Consider the following 19,407-nt stretch of genomic DNA (forward strand, 5'->3'; position numbering starts at 1 on the left):
AACCAGATAAGGACCAGAATATGGCGATATCAGACCCTAAAGAGAAAGGATATGGAAGAGGGAGGAGGGTAGTCATGAGGAAGGAGAGTAGTTAAGAGGGAGAAGAGTCAGAGGTTGCACAGAGGTGAAAGGGAGGGGATGGAGAGAAGAAAGGTCATAGGAGTTGGCAATTGGAAGTCCGGAAGAGCTCTCTCCCAGCTACATGATGTAGTCAGTAGCTGTAGTGCAACGAATTTGAGTTTGATTTAAAGAAATGAAGGCAGTTCATTCAATGAAGGTTACGTTTTGAAATTTAGTGACTAGAAGGGGCAGAGTACATGTGCAATGTCTTCCAGCATTGTTGGTCTTGGTCCTTCTAGATTGAAATTAAGGTTGATGAGAACATATTTGTAGATCCTTAAATATCTTGGATAAGAAACACAGCTTGCAAATTATTGTTTCTTTTCAAGTTATACCAGTTTCGACCTTCACGGAGAAAAAAGGTAGCCCCACAAAGCCTGGGAGAGAGAATATATATACATTGTTTAAAACTGCCTATGGAGACAATCCATTTTGTTCTGGCTTGGGTTTTTTTTAGATCTAAGGTGGACCAGGTACAGGACATAGTTACTGGAAACCCTACAGTCATCAAGATGGTCGTCAGCTTCAACAGAGGTGCCCGTGGACAGAACACCCTGCGCCAACTGCTGGCTCCAGTGGTGAAGGAGATCATCAATGACAAATCTTTGATCATTAACACGAGCCCAGTAGAGGTGTACAAGGCTTGGGTGAACCAGTTAGAAACACAGACTGGAGAGGCCAGGTAACTAAGCTAGGAAAATACTATCTTTAAATCATGTTTTATGACCATTTTATATGTATATTTTTATATATACTCTTAAATGCTGTCAAATGGTAAGAAAAGAATTTATTATTATTGAAGTCAGTTTTCAACTCAAGATATTCTTCTCTTTATCATATCCACACAGGTCACATCCTTGATCTTGCCTGAGTCATCTTAATATTGAAACGGTCTTTTCAAATTTCAGTATTAGTTGATCCCCAATGCCAAACTTCAGTAATTCTCTCTCTCTTAATTCTTTATGTATTTTCCTAAACCTAAACCAAGAGATGGCACATGATTTTTCCTCACCTGATAATACATACCTTTTTACAATTACCAAGTGTCTTAGTCATCTAGTGCTGCCATAACAGAAATACAAGTGGATGGCTTTAACAAAGAGAAGTTTATTCTTTCACTGACTAGCAGGTTACAAGTCCAAAATCAGAGTGTCACCTCCAGGGGAATGCTTTCTCTCTCTGTCGGCTCTGGAGAAAGATTCATTTTATCAGTCCTCCCCTGGTGGAGGAGCTTCTCAGGTGCAGGGACCCCAGGTCCAAAGGACGCACTCTGTTCCTGGTACTGTTTTCTTGGTGGTATGAGGTCCCCCACTCTTTCTGCTTGCTTCTTTCTTTTATATCTCAAAAGATTGCCTCAAGACACAATCCTATCTTGTAGATTGAGTCCTGCCTTACTAACACAACTGCCGCCCATCCTCACTTATTAACATCATAGAGGCAGGGTTTACAAAATACAGGAAAATCACACAATACTGGGAATCATGGCCCAACCAAATTGATACACACATTTTGGGGGGACATAATTCAATCTGTGACAGCAAGTGAGTAACTTTAACATGTAAGCATAAAGCCAAGTAGAATTCTAGGTAGTTGTTTGCAGAGCTAAGTAATTGCAACTTTTTATTTCTTACAAAAGAGTACCTTTTGTGGAATAAGAATAATTAAGGAAGCGCACAGAGAATTGACCACGTGGTGGTTGTCACAGGACTATTTATAAAGCAAAACACTGGGAAAAGTCAAAATATTTAGCTTTGGGGATTTGTTAAATGAAGATTTGTATAGCACATAATGAAATAAGTAACTTTGGAATAGCGGCATAGCAATGTATTTATTGACATAGAATGATGTTCACAATATATTGTTCAGTTGCATGTAGGTACAATAAGTCATTTTCTGAAAAAAAAAAAAAAATTTAGTCCGTACATGGAATCTCTACGGAATTTGTATACACATAAACTGCATTACACCTATGAACGAATGTGTGAGGCCCACATACACACATGGATAGAGAAGAACTTGGAAAGTTATGCACTAAGGTTTGAAAAGTGGTTCTCCTGGGGTCGATATTAAGTGTTCTTTTTTTGTTGTTGTTTTCTTATATGCAATTGTTTCTGTAATAAACATGCTTTCTTATTTATCTTGGAACATAAGAATATTTACAATTTTTATTTTATTGTGGTGGAATATACAACAAAACATTTGCCATTTCACTAATTTTTTACGTATACAACTCAGTAACATTATTTACAGTCCCTGTGTTGTACAGTCATGACCACTATCCATGTCCAATTTTTTTTCATGAAAAATACATGCTTTTCACATTTAAAAGAAAAGAAAGCTAGCAGAGTCTGTCGTTTTCCCAGAAGAGCCCAGAGGGAGGGCCTGGTGTCCCTCTTCTACACTAATGGCAGAGGGTACCCTCTGGGCATGTGGGGCCTCCCCTCACTTAGCAAACATTTCATCACTGGAGTCAGTGGACAAAGTCAAGTTCACTATATACAAAGCTTGACTTTAGAACCAGCTTGGTGAGAATGAGAATGCTTGTACCTACACCTTCAGTTAATTTCAGGCCCCTGTGTTTTCAGCAAGCTGCCTTATGATGTGACCACAGAACAAGCTTTAACATACCCGGAAGTGAAAAATAAACTGGAAGCATCCATCGAGAACCTGAGAAGGGTCACTGACAAAGTTCTGAACTCTATCATTTCTTCCCTTGATCTACTACCGTAAGTGGTATATATAACAACTTTGACAGTCTTTTCTGAAAGTTCCTGAAATACTGTGTAAAATAGACCCTGGTAGTGAAGACAGGAGTTGCCCTCATATTTTTGTTTACTATTTTAACAGATTGGCTGTATTTGTCTTCTTAATTCATAACTGTTCTCAAAAGAGGGAACAATGCCTCTGTCGTAGCCACAAAGCACAACTTGGTTATTATCATCAGTGGAAGTCCTGTGATTCCATTCCCATCTCACTTTATGTTTTATTTTTAGGAAAACTGCTCAGCTTTAGTTGACTGGAACAATTACTGTGTGTTTCTTCCTCACTTAGTCTTTTTCCATTATTTTCTTTTGTCATCTGTTTTGTATGTAGTTATGGATTGAGGTATATAGCCAAAGTACTGAAGAATTCGATCCATGAGAAATTTCCTGATGCAACAGAAGATGAGCTATTAAAGGTAGATTTTCAAGAGTAATCTCACCATAGCTTCTCTTGGGGGTTTAAGCCAAAACTACTAACATACCGTTTTGTAAGATTTTACCCTATTTATGACCATTTATGATAAGCTGCAGGTTTTCTAACGACTGTCAAGATTATTGATTATGGTGAAGTAAATTTGGAAATCGTACGCATTAATGAAATTCTTTATATTAGAGCATTTTGGGGGCAACAAGTATGTTTTTCACCAAGAAATAATTTTGCTAACTCTATTAGTGATATGAAAACCTTGGCAACATAGTGGTTAAGAGCTACAGCTGCTAACCCAAAGGTCAGCAGTTCGAATCCAGCAGGCGTTCCGTGGAAATGCTATGGGGCAGTTCTACTCTGTCCTATAGGGTCGCTCTGAGTCAGAATTGATTCAACAGCAATGTTTTTTGTTTTTTTAATTAGTAATACAAAGGTCGCTGGGTGGCGCAGTTCGCTCTCAGCTACTAACCAATAGATTGGCAGTTCAGTCTACCTAGTGGATGCCACAGAAGAAAGGCCTGGCTTCTGTAAAGATTACAGCCAAGAAAACCCTGTGGAACAATTCTACTCTGTAATACATGGGGTCGCCATGAGTCGAAATCGACTCAACTGCAATGGGTTTGGTTTTTTGTTCTTATTAGTGGTACATGATTATTTTCACCCACCTTTTTTTTTGTTTGTTTGTTTTTTACTTAACTCCTAGTTAGGATTCAGATCAGAATATGATCTGCCTTCTCCTTTTAAAAAACTCTCCAGTTTTCTCTCTTAAAAATGGCCTTTTACTTCTGCATCATCACTCCAGATTGTTGGAAACCTCCTATACTATCGGTATATGAACCCGGCCATCGTGGCTCCCGATGGCTTCGATATCATCGATATGACAGCCGGCGGCCAGATAAATTCCGACCAGAGAAGAAACTTGGGATCAGTGGCCAAGGTTCTTCAGCACGCAGCCTCCAACAAGCTGTTTGAAGGAGAAAATGAGCATCTTTCCTCTATGAACGATTATTTATCAGAGACGTATCAGGAATTCAGGTGAGAGGAAGCTTGACTTTTGGAGAAGTTTACAAGATAGTAGGCAAGAATAATGTGTGTTTTGTGCCTAGAGCTTGAGGTCGGGGTCGGAGACAGAAGCCCCAGGTAGCTGCGTGCATTTCTTCTCCCAGTTGCCAGTGGGGATAGAGGAGGGAGGGAAGGACAGGCCAGGTGCTTTTGCTGGTCTTCCCCATCCCATCTCCACCCCTACTCCAGTACCCCTGTTACACTGAGTCATTCCCAAATCTGATTTCTACTGTTGACAGACTGAAGTATTTATTCTTCCTGGTATGATACAGGCTTATAATAATTAGAACCTAAAAATCAAATAGCTGATTTCTGCTTTGTTAAACTTGAGGATTTTTTTTTTTAAAAAAGAAGTTTCTCATTTAGGAAGAATTTGCCTTCACAGCATCAAACAATAGTAGGAAACTGATGATATGGCTTTGAAAGGATTGGGAAAGTCCAAGTTTTATGTTTTCTGATGACTGTGTGAATATGTTCTATTCTATTCTCTTATGTTTTTCCAAATTATCTCACTAATCGTGCCACATGGACGTGAAAGGAGTGAGCCCGGCAGTGGGGTTCACTCTGCCTGCTGTTTTCTGAGGAAGTACTGCATCCTGGCATTCATGTTGTTCTCTTGTCTACCCTTCAAACGGTCTGTAGGTCATAGAAGTATGATGTAAATTTGGTCCCTTTTGATCCTCACTTGGAAAATGACAGTTTTCCATTCTTCAGTTTTCCTCTGGGTTAATGACATCCGCTAACAAGGGTAGTTCATGATCTTTCATCTCTGTTTAGAATTTGTGGCCTCTTTGAGAAATTCTCCTCCATCCTCTTGCTACAGGAAGTTTTGCTTTCTCAAGCTGCTACTTTTAGTTCTCCTCACTGATGAAAAAGGTAATATCCATTCCCCGTGTGTCTCGCGAACTCTGCTCGCTAGAGCTTCCCTTTACTTCCTTTTGCTCGTATTATTCCTATCAGCCATCTATATTCCCAGCTCTTTCTCACTAAAAAAGAAACAAAACCAAAGTCTTTCCCATAAATTCATCTCTTTTTCTCTTACGCTCTTAATTATCTTTTGTGTTCCTCATCAACCCATGGAAAATTATAGCCAAAAATGTACAGGAAGACAACTGTCATCTGGGCCATTTCTACCCGGGAAGGTAGAGATCATTTCTGGTGTATTAGGAGATATGCCAAATGAAACATATTTCCTAATAGTTTTGATGAAGCTCGGGCATATGGAATATCTATGATTTTATAGAATAAAACATACATTGTACCTGTGCAAGGTTTTTTTTGGGCAAAAACTATCTGAGACTTCTAAACTGCAATCACAGACACCTGGCTTTTCTTGATCTCTGTCTAAATTTGCTATAGAATTAAAATAGACTTTTTTAAGGTCTGAGTACTGGAGGGATAGGACATTGCATTTATTTGTGTGTCCAGCCTTAACAGTCTTTCCATTAACTGGCAACTAATTGTTCAGATCAACTGAGAGTAGGCTTAATTCTCATTTTTGTCAAATTGGGGACAGAAGTTTTGAAGGGTTGATAGGGTGTTGTAGGCCCAGGAGCTTGTACCATTTAAAGTAGCAAATCTGATGAATTGCTTTTTCGATTGTGTTCTCCAGGATGACTTAATTCTCAGATCAAGAAATACCAGTCTTGACATTTTTATTTTATTTAAATGCTATAACTTGAGTCACTAACAGGGTCTGAAGCCCTTGTAGCTCTCCCCAGTCCTGTTTGAGGAACTGGGCCAACCCTCCAGAAACATGGCCTTGGCCTCCACAGTCAGGAGCCAGTCTGGAAGATGCTGTAACAAGTCCTCATAAGGTTTGGGGCGGAGAATGAAGCACTAAACCAAACCATCCTTCAAGATTTCCTAACTATTCTGGTGAGGCTGTTTAACTCACAAATTTGACAAGATTTTTTTTTTCCCCTTTGTTAGGAAATATTTCCAAGAAGCATGTAATGTTGCTGAGCCAGAAGAAAAGTTTAATATGGACAAGTACTCAGACATAGTGACAGTCAGCAAACCAGTCATCTACATTTCGATTGAAGAAATCATCAGCACGCACTCAGTAAGTGGGGTGGGGAAGAGTCTGCGTAAGGCACCTGTGGTTCAGACTTTTGTTATTCTGAAAACACTTAGCCTCCACAGGACTTAATATAAGCATGTGCTGGTACTCGTATTTTTAAACCTAAAAAACTCTGCATGATTCATTCCCTGATTCTTCTACATTAATGCAATGCCTTCTCCCAAACAAGAAGAGTTTACTTTTTACATAATGTGTTTACAAAGTCCAGCCTTGAATGTTCAGCTGAGCCTTGAACAGAGATGGGCCTTGGTGGTCTCCCCACCCACCAAGTTCACACTGCCTGGACCCACACCCTGTCTCTCTCCCTGCGGAGGAGTCCTCTCCGCTTTTCCAATACTTTCTAGGAAATAAAAATGTTTTCTTTATTCTAATGTTTGGACACAAAGAGGGAGGGAGTAAATGGGCTGTTCAAGGTTAGGGAAGAGAAGAAACCCCCACCCAATAGCCTCCTGCAAAGAATTACTTCCATCGCTCTGAAAGTTCCCATTTCTTAGAAGCATGCCGTTTTACAGCCTATGTGATTTGTGTGCAAATCAACCATCATCAGTCGTCATCACTATCAACGATTAACATGTATTCAGTGCCTGTTATGTACACTGTGGTTGGCACTGGGAAGCCTTGGGTGGTTTTTTTAATCATTTAATGTGAAAAAAGAGGATAAACATTGGGATTTGTTTTGTTTTGTTTTTTTTTGAAGACCAGTCAGAACTTGTTTTTTGAAAAATCAAGGCACTTAAAAGGTAACTTTTTCAAGGATAGCTTAGGACCTCGTTACTCAAAACAAAGTCTTGAAGGGTATCTTAGAAACACACCCCAGAACTCCTGAATCCGAATCTGCATCATAACAAGATCCCCAAGTGATTTGAATGCACATTAAAGTTCGAGAAGCCCTGTCATTGTTAACTGCTGCTGGGTAAGCCCCCTAACTTGTGACAATCCCATGTGTTACAGAGTAAAACTGTTCATAGGGTTTTCTTAGCTATAACCTTTAGGCCACCCCATGTGTTACAGAATAGAATTGTTCCATAAGATTTTCTGAGCTGTAAGCAGTTTGCCAGGCCTTTCTTCCATGGAGCCACTGGGTGGATTCGAACTTCCAACCTTTATGTTAACAGCCAATCACAAACCACTTGTGCCACCCAGGTTCCTTTGAGAAGCTCTGGTTAAGGATATATCCAACTTTAGATTACGTACACAACTAGAGGGAATGAAAAACATATGCTTCTCAAAGGTCATGTTTAGTAATATGTCCTTCTCTATTAAACCAGAGGAAACCCTGGTGGTGTAATGGTTTAGAGCCACAGCTGCTAACCAGGAGGTCAGCAGTTTGAATCTACTGGGCACTCCTTGGAAACTTTATGGGGGCAGTTCTACCCTGTCCTGTAGTGTTGCTATGAGTCGGAATCAATTCAACAATGGGTTTGGTTTTAGGTTTCAAACCAGATATACTAACAAGCTGCAGAATTGGCTGCTTAAAGTTTTCAGCCTTTATTATTCGGTTTCTCTTAGAAACTAAAGGATACGTATGGGTTTGGAAGAACGACTGGGTCTAGTTTTGATTGCCTATTTTCACGATTGGACCAGGGTACTTTCAGCATTTGCAACAAGCTCTCAATATGTATTTTGAGTGGCCCAAAACAAGGATAGGCCTGAGTGACCAGCTGAAGGAGTGAGTTGGCTGTTTAGAATAAACAGGCAGTGCTGCATTTCTGTCTATATAAACACCCAAAATCACAGAGAAAACATGGTCAGTAATATAGCATTTGCAAAAATGATTTTCCGGTGGGGGAATAGACTCAGTCATATTTGAGCAATGATCCATTTGTCTGTTTTCAAGAGAGATTATCCATTGCAAAAAAAAAAAAAGAAATATCCACATGTTGGCTGCACATTTGCTGATGGCAATATTCACACACACACAGAAGTGGTGGGAGTCCTCTTTGAGCATGAGAGATTCTTTCCCAAGGATAGCAGAGAGAAAGTGTCATTGTGTTAATTTACATTGTTGTTTTTTAAGAAAAAATAGTCTGTTTCTTTTGTTAACAAGAATTGGAAACAGAACCCAGTCCTGGGAAATATAGCTTGTGACTGATTAGGAATTCTTTCTTGTGTTAAGTTGGAAGCAGATGTAATGAGGGGAAATGTTATAGCAAAGGAAGGCTGTCCTGTTTTTTGTCTGTCTCAAATGAGGAAGCATCCACATGCAGACACAAGCACAGTCAGCAGCAGGACCTGCCAAGCCTGTGGCCACATGTCTGCCTCTTGTTCTTTAAGGGACCTGTCTAGCTTCAAAATAATAACCCCTTAAAGAGAAATTTTCAGGAAATTTTTATATACTGTAATTACCAGAATAAAGGGTAGAAGCTGGCCTAAGTCATCCGTTTTTGGAGACAGCAGCCAAATTGGCTGTCCTCTCTTCAGAGAACAAGAACATAAATGTATCTCTCTAGTCTATTTCATTCTTGTCCCTAACTTATTTTTCCTTAAAGTTCTATCATTAACATACTACCTCTCAGATTTTGCCATGTCTTTATATCACCTCATTATGTAGTGTTTTCCTTTGAACCAACTCAACTAAAAAAAAAAAATTCTATTTCTTTTCTTTAAAACTAAGTACCAGAAACTGAACCCATTACTGTCAGGTCAGTGCCCACTCATGGGGACACCATGTAGAATTGCTCCATAGAGTTTCGTTGGCCATAATGTTTATAGAAGCAGTTTGCCACTCCTTGCTTCTGCAGAGCCACTGGGTACGTTTGAACCACAACCTTTAGCTTAACAGCCAATCTCAAACCACTTGTGACACCCAGACTTCTTAAGTACTAATACCGTAAGTAAAAAACTAGCATGGCTTGCCATTAAAAGAAACCTTAAAAGTAAATAATAATTGGTTATAGTAACTTCCTTGGGGCTGTGCTCTGAGTCCTGCTCTCCCTTTGTTAAAAACACAAAGACAACTGATACTGAAGGATTACTCTCTCATTCACTAATCTTAAAAGAGAATGGAAAAGGCAGTAATCAAGATACTGTAATGCTAGCATAAGAGTAGACATATAAATCCATAGAATAGAATTGAGAGCCCAGAAATGAATCTTTATGATCATTTCATTTTCAACAAGAGTGCCAAGACAAGTCAATAAGAAAAGAATAACCTTTTCAACAAATGATGCTGAAACAAGTGGGATATCCACATACAAAGGAATAAAGTTGGGTCCCCTACCTCACACCATATACAAAAGTTAAAATGGATCATAAACCTGAATGTAAGAGCTAGAACTAACTGTAGAAGAAAACCAAGAGTAAATCTTTGTGACCTTGGGTTAGGCAGTGTTTTCTTAGAAGTGACACAAAAAGTGCAAGCAACAAAATAAAAAATAGATAAATTGGACTTCATTAATATTAAAAACTTTTATGGTGCAAACAATGTCATCAAAAAAGTGAAAAGACAACCTACAGAATGAGAGAAAATATTTACAAATCATGTATCTGATAAGGGATTCAGAATATATAAAGAAATTCTGTAACTCAATATGAAAAGGTAAATAACCCAATTGAAAAATGGGCACAGGATTTGAATAGACATTTCTCCAAGGAAGATATAGCCAGTCCTCAGTATTTGTGATAATTGTGTTCTTTAAAGTCACCATGGATATTGAATTAACGAATACTGAACCATTGTTCCAGGGGAAATATGAGGTTAGGTTCCCGTGAGCCTCTGGGGGCAATACTTTCATCAACTGATGAATATATAACCTTGTTTTATATGTGTTTCAGTTTAAAGACACCTATATAATATATATCCTGGCAGCACAGTGGTTAAGTGCTTGGCTGCTAAACGAAAGGTCAGTGGTTCGAACCCACCATCTACTCCATGGGAGAAAATACCTGATGATCTCCCATAAAGATTTCAGCCTAGGAAGCCCTATGGGGCAGTTCTACTCTGTCCCATAGAGTCACTATGGGTTGAATCAAGTCAACTGAACAAAACAATATTTAATATATATTGACTGATTAACATTGAACCCAACAGGCCTTATCTCATGCCTGAACAAAGTTTATCTAATAATACATGTATTTTCTATGAAGTAAATCACAGCCTTGTTGCACTTGGGAACACTAGACAGCACTTTAGCATTACTCTAGGGGACCATTTTAAACAGCAAAATCACTAGCAAAAACACAAAAATGTGGCACTAAATAAACCACAAAAAGAGCACTTTTTTACAATATGAGAGCTGAAACAAGAAGGCATTGCGTACCTTGTTCAACCACAGCTACAAGGGAATATGCGTAATAAATGACTCAAATTTTAGCCACTCTACACATATCTGCAAATGAGTGAAAAAGCACTGCAAGTATTAAATTTGGGGTTACAAATTTTAGCAAATAGACAAATTCACAAATATGGCATCCTCAAATACTGAGGAACAATTGTGTACATATGGCCAGTAAGCGCATGAAAGGATGCGCAACACCAGTTCGTCACTATGGGAGTGCACATCGATATTACAATGAGATGTCACTTCACACTCATTGGGATGGCTAGAATCCAAAAATCAGATAAAATCCCAAGTGTTGACAATGATGTGGAGAAATTGGAACCCTTGGACCCTGTCGGTAGGAATGAAAATGGTACAGCAGTCATTTTGGCAATTCCCGAAAAATTTAAACCTAGAGTTACTATGTGACCCAGCAATTCTACTCCTATGAAAAATAAAAAAATATATGTCCACATAAAAACTTGCACACAAAAGTTCATAGCAGCATTATTCGTAATAGCCAAAAATGGAGACAAACCAAATGTCCATCAACTGATGAATAGATAAGCAATGTGATAGATACATACAATGGCATATTATTTGGCAATAAATAAAGGGATGAAGCATGATACATGAGCCTTGAAAACGTTAAGCCGGTCTTACACAAGACTACATATTATGTGATTCTATTCATATGAAGTATCTAGAATATGCAAATTCATAGAGACGGAAAGTAGATTAGTAGTTTCCAGGAGATAGTCAGTTTGTCATACTATGGTGGCTTGAGTGTTGCTGCGATGCTGGAAGCTATGCCACCAGTATTTCAAATACCAGCAGAGTCACCCACGATGGGCAGGTTTCAGCGGAGCTTCCAAACTAAGACAGACCAGGAATAAGGACCTGGTGGTTTACTCCTGAAAAAACTGGCCAGCGAAAACCTTATAAATAGCAGCAGAACACTGTCTGATATAGTGCCAGAAGATGAGCCTCTCAGGTTGAAAGACACTCAAAATATGACTGGGAAAGAGCTGCCTCCTCAAAGTAGAGAGTCGACCTTAATGACATGGATGGAGTCAAGCTTTTGGGACCTTCTTTTGCTGATGTGGCACAACTCAAAATGAGAAGGAGCAGCTACAGACATCCATCAATAATTGGAACATGGAACGTACAGTGTATGAATCTAGGAATGTTGGAAGTCATCACCAATGAAATGGAACTTATACAAAGATCAATATCCAAGGCGTTAGTGAGCCGAAATGGACTGGTATTGGACATTGTAAGTCAGACAATCATATGGCGTACTATGTTGGGAATGGCAAATTGACGAGAAATGGTGTCGTATTCATTGTCAAAAAGAACATTTCAAGATCTATCCTGAGGTACAATGCTGTCAATGATAGGATAACATCCATATGCCTACAAGGAAGACCAGTGAATATGACTGTTATTCAAATTTATGCACCAACTACTAATGCCAGAAATGAGGAAATTGAAGATTTTTACCAACTTCTGCAGTCTGAAATTGATAAAAATGTAATCAAGATACATTGATAATTACTGGTGATTGGGATGTGAAAATTGGAATCGAAGAAGGATCAGTAGTTGGAAAATATGACCTTGATGATAGAAACAATGCCGGAGATCACATGATCAAATTTTGCAAGACCAATGACTTATTCATTGCAGATACTTTTTTTCAACAACATAAATGGTGACTATACACATGGACCTCACTGGTTGGCAACCTCAAAAATCAAATCGACTACATCTGTGGAAAGAGACAATGGAAAAGCTCAATATCATCAGTCAGAGCAAGGCCAGGGGCCTACTATGGAACAGACCATCAATTGCTCATATGCAAGTTGAAGTTGAAGAAAATTAGAACAAGTCCAGCATAGCCTAAGTATGACCTTGAGTGTATCCTACCTGAATTTAAAGACCATCTCAGAAGTAGATTTGACCAATTGAACTCTAATGACCAAAGATCAGACAAGTTGTGGAATGACATCAAGGATATCATAGATAAAGAAAACAGGTCATTAAAAAGACATGAAAGAAAGAAAAGACCAAAACGAATGTCAGAAGAGACTCTAAAACTTGCTCTTGAACATGAAATAGCTAAAGCAAATGGAAGAAATGAAGTAAAAGAGCTGAACAAAAAATTTCAAAAGGCGGGTCGAGAAGATGAAGTAAAGTATTATAATGACATGTGTAAAGACCTGGAGTTAGAAAACCAAAAGGGAAGAACACACTCAGCATTTTTCAAGCTGAAAGAACTGAAGAAAAAATTCAAGCCTTGAGTTGTAATTTCGAAGGATTCTATGGGTAAAATATTGAAAGGCACAGGAAGCATCAAAAGAAGATGGAAGGAATACACAGAGTCACTGTACCAAAAAGAATTGGTCGATACCCAACCATTTCAGGAGGTAGTATATGATCAAGAACTGATGGTACTGAAGGAAAAAGTCCAAGCTGCGCTGAAGGCATTGGCAAAAAACTAGGAATTGACGGAATACCAATTGAGATATTTCAACAAACAGATGCAGCGCTGGAAGTGCTCACTCATCTATACAAGAAATTCGAAAGACTGGAAGAGATCCATATTTGTGCCCATTCTAAAGAAAAGTGATCCAACAGAATGTGGAAGTTATCAAACAATATCATTAATATCACACACAAGTAAAATTTTGCGAAAATTCAAAAATGTTTGCCGCAGTACATCAACAGGGAACTGTTTGAAATTCAGGTCATATTGAGAAGAGTATGTCAGACAAGGGATATCATTGCCAATGTCAGATGGATCTTGGCTGAAAGCAGAGAATACCAGAGAGATGTTTAACTGTGTTTTATTGACTATGCAAAGGCATTCGACTCTGGATTATAACAAATTATGAATAACATTGTGAAGAATGGGAATTCCATAACACTTAATTGTGCTCATGTAGAACCTGTACGCAGACCAAGAGGCAGTCATTTGAACAGAACAAAGGAATACTGTGTGGTTTAAAATCAGGAAAGGTATGTATCGGGGTTGTATCCTTTCACTGTACTTATTCAGTCTGTGTGGCAAGCAAATAATCTAAGAAGCTGGACTACAGGAAGAAGAACGCGGCATCAGAATTAGTGGAAGATTCACTAACAACCTGCCATATGCAGATGACACAGTCTTCCTTGCTGAAAGTCAAGAGGACTTGAAGCACTTGCTGATGAAGATCAAAGATTATAGCCTTCAGTATGGATTGCACCTCAATATAAAATAAAAATTCTCACAACTTGACCAATAAGCAACACTGGCAGTGTTCTGTTCTGTTGTACATACAGTTGGTATGAGTTAGAACGGACTCAGAGGCCCTAACAACTAACAGGAGGAGGGGGAACAGGGAGTGTTGCTAATACATACTGAGTTTCTTTTTGGATTAATGGAAATGTTCTGAAATTATATAGTGTTGATGGTTTCACAACTCTGAATATAACAAAAATCATTGCATGCTTTATTTTAAATGAGTGAATTTGATAATATGTGAATTATAACTTAATAAAACCATTAAAAGGAGAGAGAATGGAGAACGGAATAACTTTATCGTTATGATTCAGAGTTTTGTAAGGTGGTTGCACAAAACAACTAAAATCATACTCATACCACTAGGGCTACCAGTCCCACACTTTGGAAACACTGCTTTAATTGGACTCTAAAAGCAAACAAAACTAGTTGGTTTTCCCCTCCAATCCTGCTGCCTCTCAAGAGTTAAGAGTATTTTCCCTGAGACATGGCACCTGGCCGACTCTGGGAAGACACCCCAGTAGGTGTTACTCACCTTTGAGCTTTTGCTGGGATCACTAAAGGGGGAACCACCTGGGAAATCCAGGTCTCAGGGCTGGAATTATATGAGCATTTCTGCTGTCCCCGCCCATGAAAGATATTTAGAGCCAGACAGAATAAACAGCTGCAGGTGGTGATTTTATTTTAATAACTGTAGTTTTAGTTTACTGCATGTTTTCTCTGAAGAGATATGGAAATGCTTTTGTATTTGCTACCAGCATTTTCCGAAACATTTCAGCTTCATTTAATACTCTTTCTCCCAGCTGACTTTTTCTTTAAACGTTATCTATACATGTGGAGCGGAGCACCTATGTTACACCTATGTTGTAAGAAGCAAGGCTCCTTCCTACAAGATCTTGTTCTGAGAGTTGATGAACACCTCCCACAAAGCTTCATTTTCTTGCTGTAAAGTAGCTACTTCCCTCTGAGATAAAATATGAACTGTCTCTCTCTGTGGTTTCTAATTTTAGTGTCAGGCTCATATTTAAGATCTAAACTCTTATCAAAAGAAAAATACCTGGAAACTGTAAATATGGTGTCGTCTGAGAATATACTTTTATCTTGTGTGTATGCTTTCTCTATGAAGCTCCTGTTGGAACACCAAGATGCAATTGCACCTGACAAAAATGACTCGCTAAATGAACTGTTGGAGTTGCTGGGAGAGGTACCTAGTGTGGAATCTTTTATTGGTAAGAGCTTGTTCCTTCTACTTACTGTCTCATTTTTGATTGATTGGTTGGTTTTCCTGTCTTAGATTTTTTTTTTTTTAATTTTTTTTGTTGTTGAAATTTAATACTTGAGCTTATTTAAAAGACAGTACATGTACTGTTGTTGTTGTTGTGCATTGTCGAGTCCTTATAGGACAGAAGCAGAGCTGCCGCATAGGCTGTTATCTTTACGGGAGTAGATCTCCAGGTCTTTCTCCCACAGAGTCCCACTGAGTGGGCTTGAACCACCCGCCTTCCGGTTAACAGCTGAGCACTTAACCATTGTGCCACCAGGGCTCCTTATAGCTATACTATCCCTTCCTATATTAAGAGTAATGTAATTGGTAGTGGCCTAGATTGTAAAACAGTTTGGTATTTTTTAAGGTAAGCTCTAAATACATCGAAACAGACTCTTTATCTCATAAAGTAAACCTCATTAAAGAGTCAAACTTATTAGAAAGTGAGAAATCCCTTGCTGTGATTTCTAAGGATTTCTTTCATTAACAGTTCTTTCTTTCAATAACTCAAATAACAAAATCCGTTTATTTAGCATTTTGATTATCCATGTCCCGTGTTATTTTGATGTTTCAGTCAAGATAAAAAGCTACTTGAGATAAATGTGTTTATTTGCCAAGACCATGATCTCCTGTCCAATTTCTGAGCATATCTTTCCAACGGGATCTTTATCTTACCTGATTGATGCTGTCATCACAATAAGTGAATTGGAAAAATAATGCTCCTGTTTTTTCTACAGGGGAAGGAGCAGTTGACCCCAATGACCCTAACAAGGAAAATACGCTAAGTCAGCTCTCAAAGACTGAGATTTCCCTTTACTTGACAAGCAAGTACGACCTACAAGATGGTGAGACTATAGACGGCCAAAGCCTCATGATAAAGTAAGTTCCATGATTAAAGGCTACATGTCTCCAGTTACATGTCTTAGATCCTGCATATTCAAACAAGGCTAAATTCCCAAATAATAGATTTTAGCATACCTGAATGTTGAAATACATTATGCTTATCCATCAAACAACTAACCAAAGATGATAAACTCTTCATAATTTAAGAGAGAACTAAGCATTATAATAGTTTACAAAGCCCGGCTTCTTTTTGCATGTTCTATATAATAATTTGATTCCTTCCCTTTAAGAAATGAAGTGGTTAACTTAGCCTGTGAAAGTCCTTAAGTAACTGAATGGAGATATATTTTTAGAGTGGTCAAAGGTTAGTAAGGAAATAATTTGAACCAAATTTAATTTTTGGTATAAAATGATAATGTAAAAAGTACACACTTCATAAGATATAGTGATATCTTCTGATTTACTGGCCTTCTTTCCTGTTAAAGTAACTCTGGATTTGTTTACCAGCTTTGACTTCATACCCTACTTCTGTTTCTAAAGATTTCAAGTGAGGCACTCACACTTCTAATTAATACTGTATTTTTTCTATCAAGGCCTCATAGATATTCCACATAAGTTCTTTAGACACAAATTAAGAAAGAGTGAAATAAATCCATGATGTTGTTGTTGTTAGTTGCCATCAAGTTGGCTTCAACTCAAGGTGACCTTATATATAACAGAATGAAATGTTGCCAGAATGTCTTGTGCCATCTTCGTGATCATTGGTATATTTGAATCCATCATTGTGGTTATTGTGTCAGTCCATCTCAATGAGGATTTCCCTTGTTCTCATTGGCCCTTTACCAACCATGATGTCCTTTTCTTGTGATTGATCTTTCCTGATGACATGTCCAAAGTAAGCAAATTGAAGTCTTGCCATCCTTGCTTTTAAGGAACATTCTGGTTATATTTCTTCTAAACTAAGATCCACAGTACAACAATATAAATCAAAAACACATGCTCGCCAAACAATAAACAGTTTACAAGAACTCATATAAACAAAAGGATGCATACTAAACACATTAGAACAGTTATATTGGGAGGAAGTAGAGAATGGAAGTGGGAAAAATGGGGACAAAAGGGAATAAATATGTTTTTAAATAGTACTTCACACTGCTTCCAAGCTGCATGTCCTAAGTTGTGATGCGTTCATTTATGACAATAGCTTTTTCTGTCTTGCCACTGAATGCTTCAGACAAGAGTCATTTCCAGTTGATTTTTCCCAGATATTCAGTCACACATGGAAAGTGCGTGCAGAGCTTACTCAGCGAGCTGTGCTGCGATAAGTGCTTCTTCTGTTTGGCCTGTTTATTTTGTCCACAGATCATCTAAAACTTTGTTCACTGATCCAGCAAAAGTTTGAGTACTTGTTCTCTGTTCAAGGCACTGGGTTGATGGTGGGAAAATGTCATGAGCAAGCCCCTTCCCTCCAGAGGTTCGAACTCTAATGGTGGGAAGCGCAGTTCATCTTTAGGACAGAGGGTAAACTGCAGGGCTGCACACGTCCTTGACCTCACCAGGCTGCCAGTCTACTTGCCCTCCTAGAGTCCAGGGCAGTTCTTTTCAACTACTGATTGCCAAGTCAGGTTAGCTTGCAGGGCGATAATTCAGGGCAAGGCAATAGAGAAAGGGGGGTAAACCATGAAATCTATTCCCCAGGTTCCTCTGCACAAGTGCCAATTATAAAGGTAACCGGAGATACAAATTGTATCTTTCCACCATGCAGATTAAATTAAGCCAAGCAGCCTATGATCTCATAAGCTTTGTCCTTAGAAATAATGGGAGGAAATTTTTCCCATAATTGGTTTTGTCTGTTATTTGAACATCATTTACTAAATGCAGTCAACTGTCTGCATTAATGGATGGCATCCACAATTTACATAGTCTAAAATATCGGATAATTGGAACACCATATTCAGATTTATAGTTATTCCTAAATGTGTGTCTCCATGGTTCTGTGAATTCTTGGAATTCTCATATAAAGCCGAGCGTGTTGGGAAGAGATGTGACTTAGCCAGGGAAATTTGGTACATTGCTCTGCTCATCTCACCTCAGCCCTTGTGTGGGTCTCTCCCAGCTACCCAGCGCATGCTGGAAACAAACTTTGTCTACTCCCTCAGTCACCATACTAAGTGAGCCAGCCAGTGGTTTTGTTTGTTTGTTTTCATTATGGTAAAATATGTATAACATAAAATTTACCATTTTACCCTTTTAAAAGCGTACAGTTCATTGGCATTTACTACATTCACAATGTTATGCAGCCATCACTACTATCTGATTCCAGAACATACCATCACTGGCGAATTACCACAGGTAAACTGGTACCCAGTAAGCAGTTACTCTCCATTGCCCACTCCCCTCAACCCCTGGCAATCACTGATGTGTTCTCTCCCAGTGAATTTGCCTATTCTGGATATTTTATATAAATGGAATTATGTGTTAAGTGGCCTTTTGTGTCTGGCTTCTTTCACTCAGCATAATGTTTTCAAGGTTCATCCAGGTTGAAACATGTATTGACACCGTATTGATTTTCATAGCTGAATAAGATTCCATCATATGGATATGCCACATTTTATTTATCCATGTTTCAATTGATGGACATTTCAGCTGTTTCCGCTTTTTTGGCTGATGTGAATAGTGCTGCTCTGAACATTGAAGTTCAAGTTTTTAGTGGATCACCTGTTTTCTGATCTTTTGGGAGATACAGCTAGGAGTGGAATTGCTGGGTCATTTTATACTAATTCTATATTTCACTTTTTGAGGAACTGCCAAACTTTCCCACAGTGGCTGCACTTACTATATTTCTACCAGCACTATATGAGCGTTGCCGTTTCTTCTACTCATCCTCACCAACACTTGTTATTTTCCCTTCTTCTTCCTCTTCTTTTTTTTTTAATGTATTATAGCCATCTAAAAAAATAGTGGATATTAAGTAGTATCTCATTGTAGCTTTGATTTTCATCTCCCTAGTGGCACTCAGCTACTAACCAAAAAGTTGGTGGTTCGAACCCACCCAGCTGCTCCGCAGGAGGAAGACCTGGCAATCTGCTCCCATAAAGATTACAGCCTAGAAAACCCTATTGGTTCACTATGAGTCAAAAATTGACTCCATGGCACCTAACATCAACAACAACAATGACGTTAAGCATCTTTTCATGTACTTGTTGACCATGTGTATATCTTCTTTGGAGGAATGTCTGTTCAGATCCTTTTTCTGTTTTTTAGTTAGGTGGTTTGTCTTTTGTTGCTGAGTTTTAAGAGTTCTTTA

General features: G+C 38.6%; 1 protein-coding gene across 2 annotated transcripts in view; it reads left to right on the forward strand.

The window, feature by feature from the left end:
- Nucleotides 1-19,407, forward strand: part of IQGAP2 (IQ motif containing GTPase activating protein 2) — a 328,172-nt gene that overhangs the window by 285,887 nt on the left and 22,878 nt on the right. For both annotated transcript variants that reach the window (XM_049865807.1, XM_049865815.1), the window contains 7 exons: nucleotides 578-802; nucleotides 2,706-2,846; nucleotides 3,214-3,298; nucleotides 4,112-4,344; nucleotides 6,304-6,436; nucleotides 15,120-15,222; nucleotides 15,995-16,136. In XM_049865807.1, the coding sequence (XP_049721764.1) occupies nucleotides 578-802; nucleotides 2,706-2,846; nucleotides 3,214-3,298; nucleotides 4,112-4,344; nucleotides 6,304-6,436; nucleotides 15,120-15,222; nucleotides 15,995-16,136 (1,062 nt within the window). The remainder of the gene's footprint in view (nucleotides 1-577; nucleotides 803-2,705; nucleotides 2,847-3,213; nucleotides 3,299-4,111; nucleotides 4,345-6,303; nucleotides 6,437-15,119; nucleotides 15,223-15,994; nucleotides 16,137-19,407) is intronic.

The sequence above is a fragment of the Elephas maximus genome, chromosome 2 (assembly GCF_024166365.1).
Source record: "Elephas maximus indicus isolate mEleMax1 chromosome 2, mEleMax1 primary haplotype, whole genome shotgun sequence".
Classification (NCBI taxonomy): Eukaryota; Metazoa; Chordata; class Mammalia; order Proboscidea; family Elephantidae; genus Elephas; species Elephas maximus.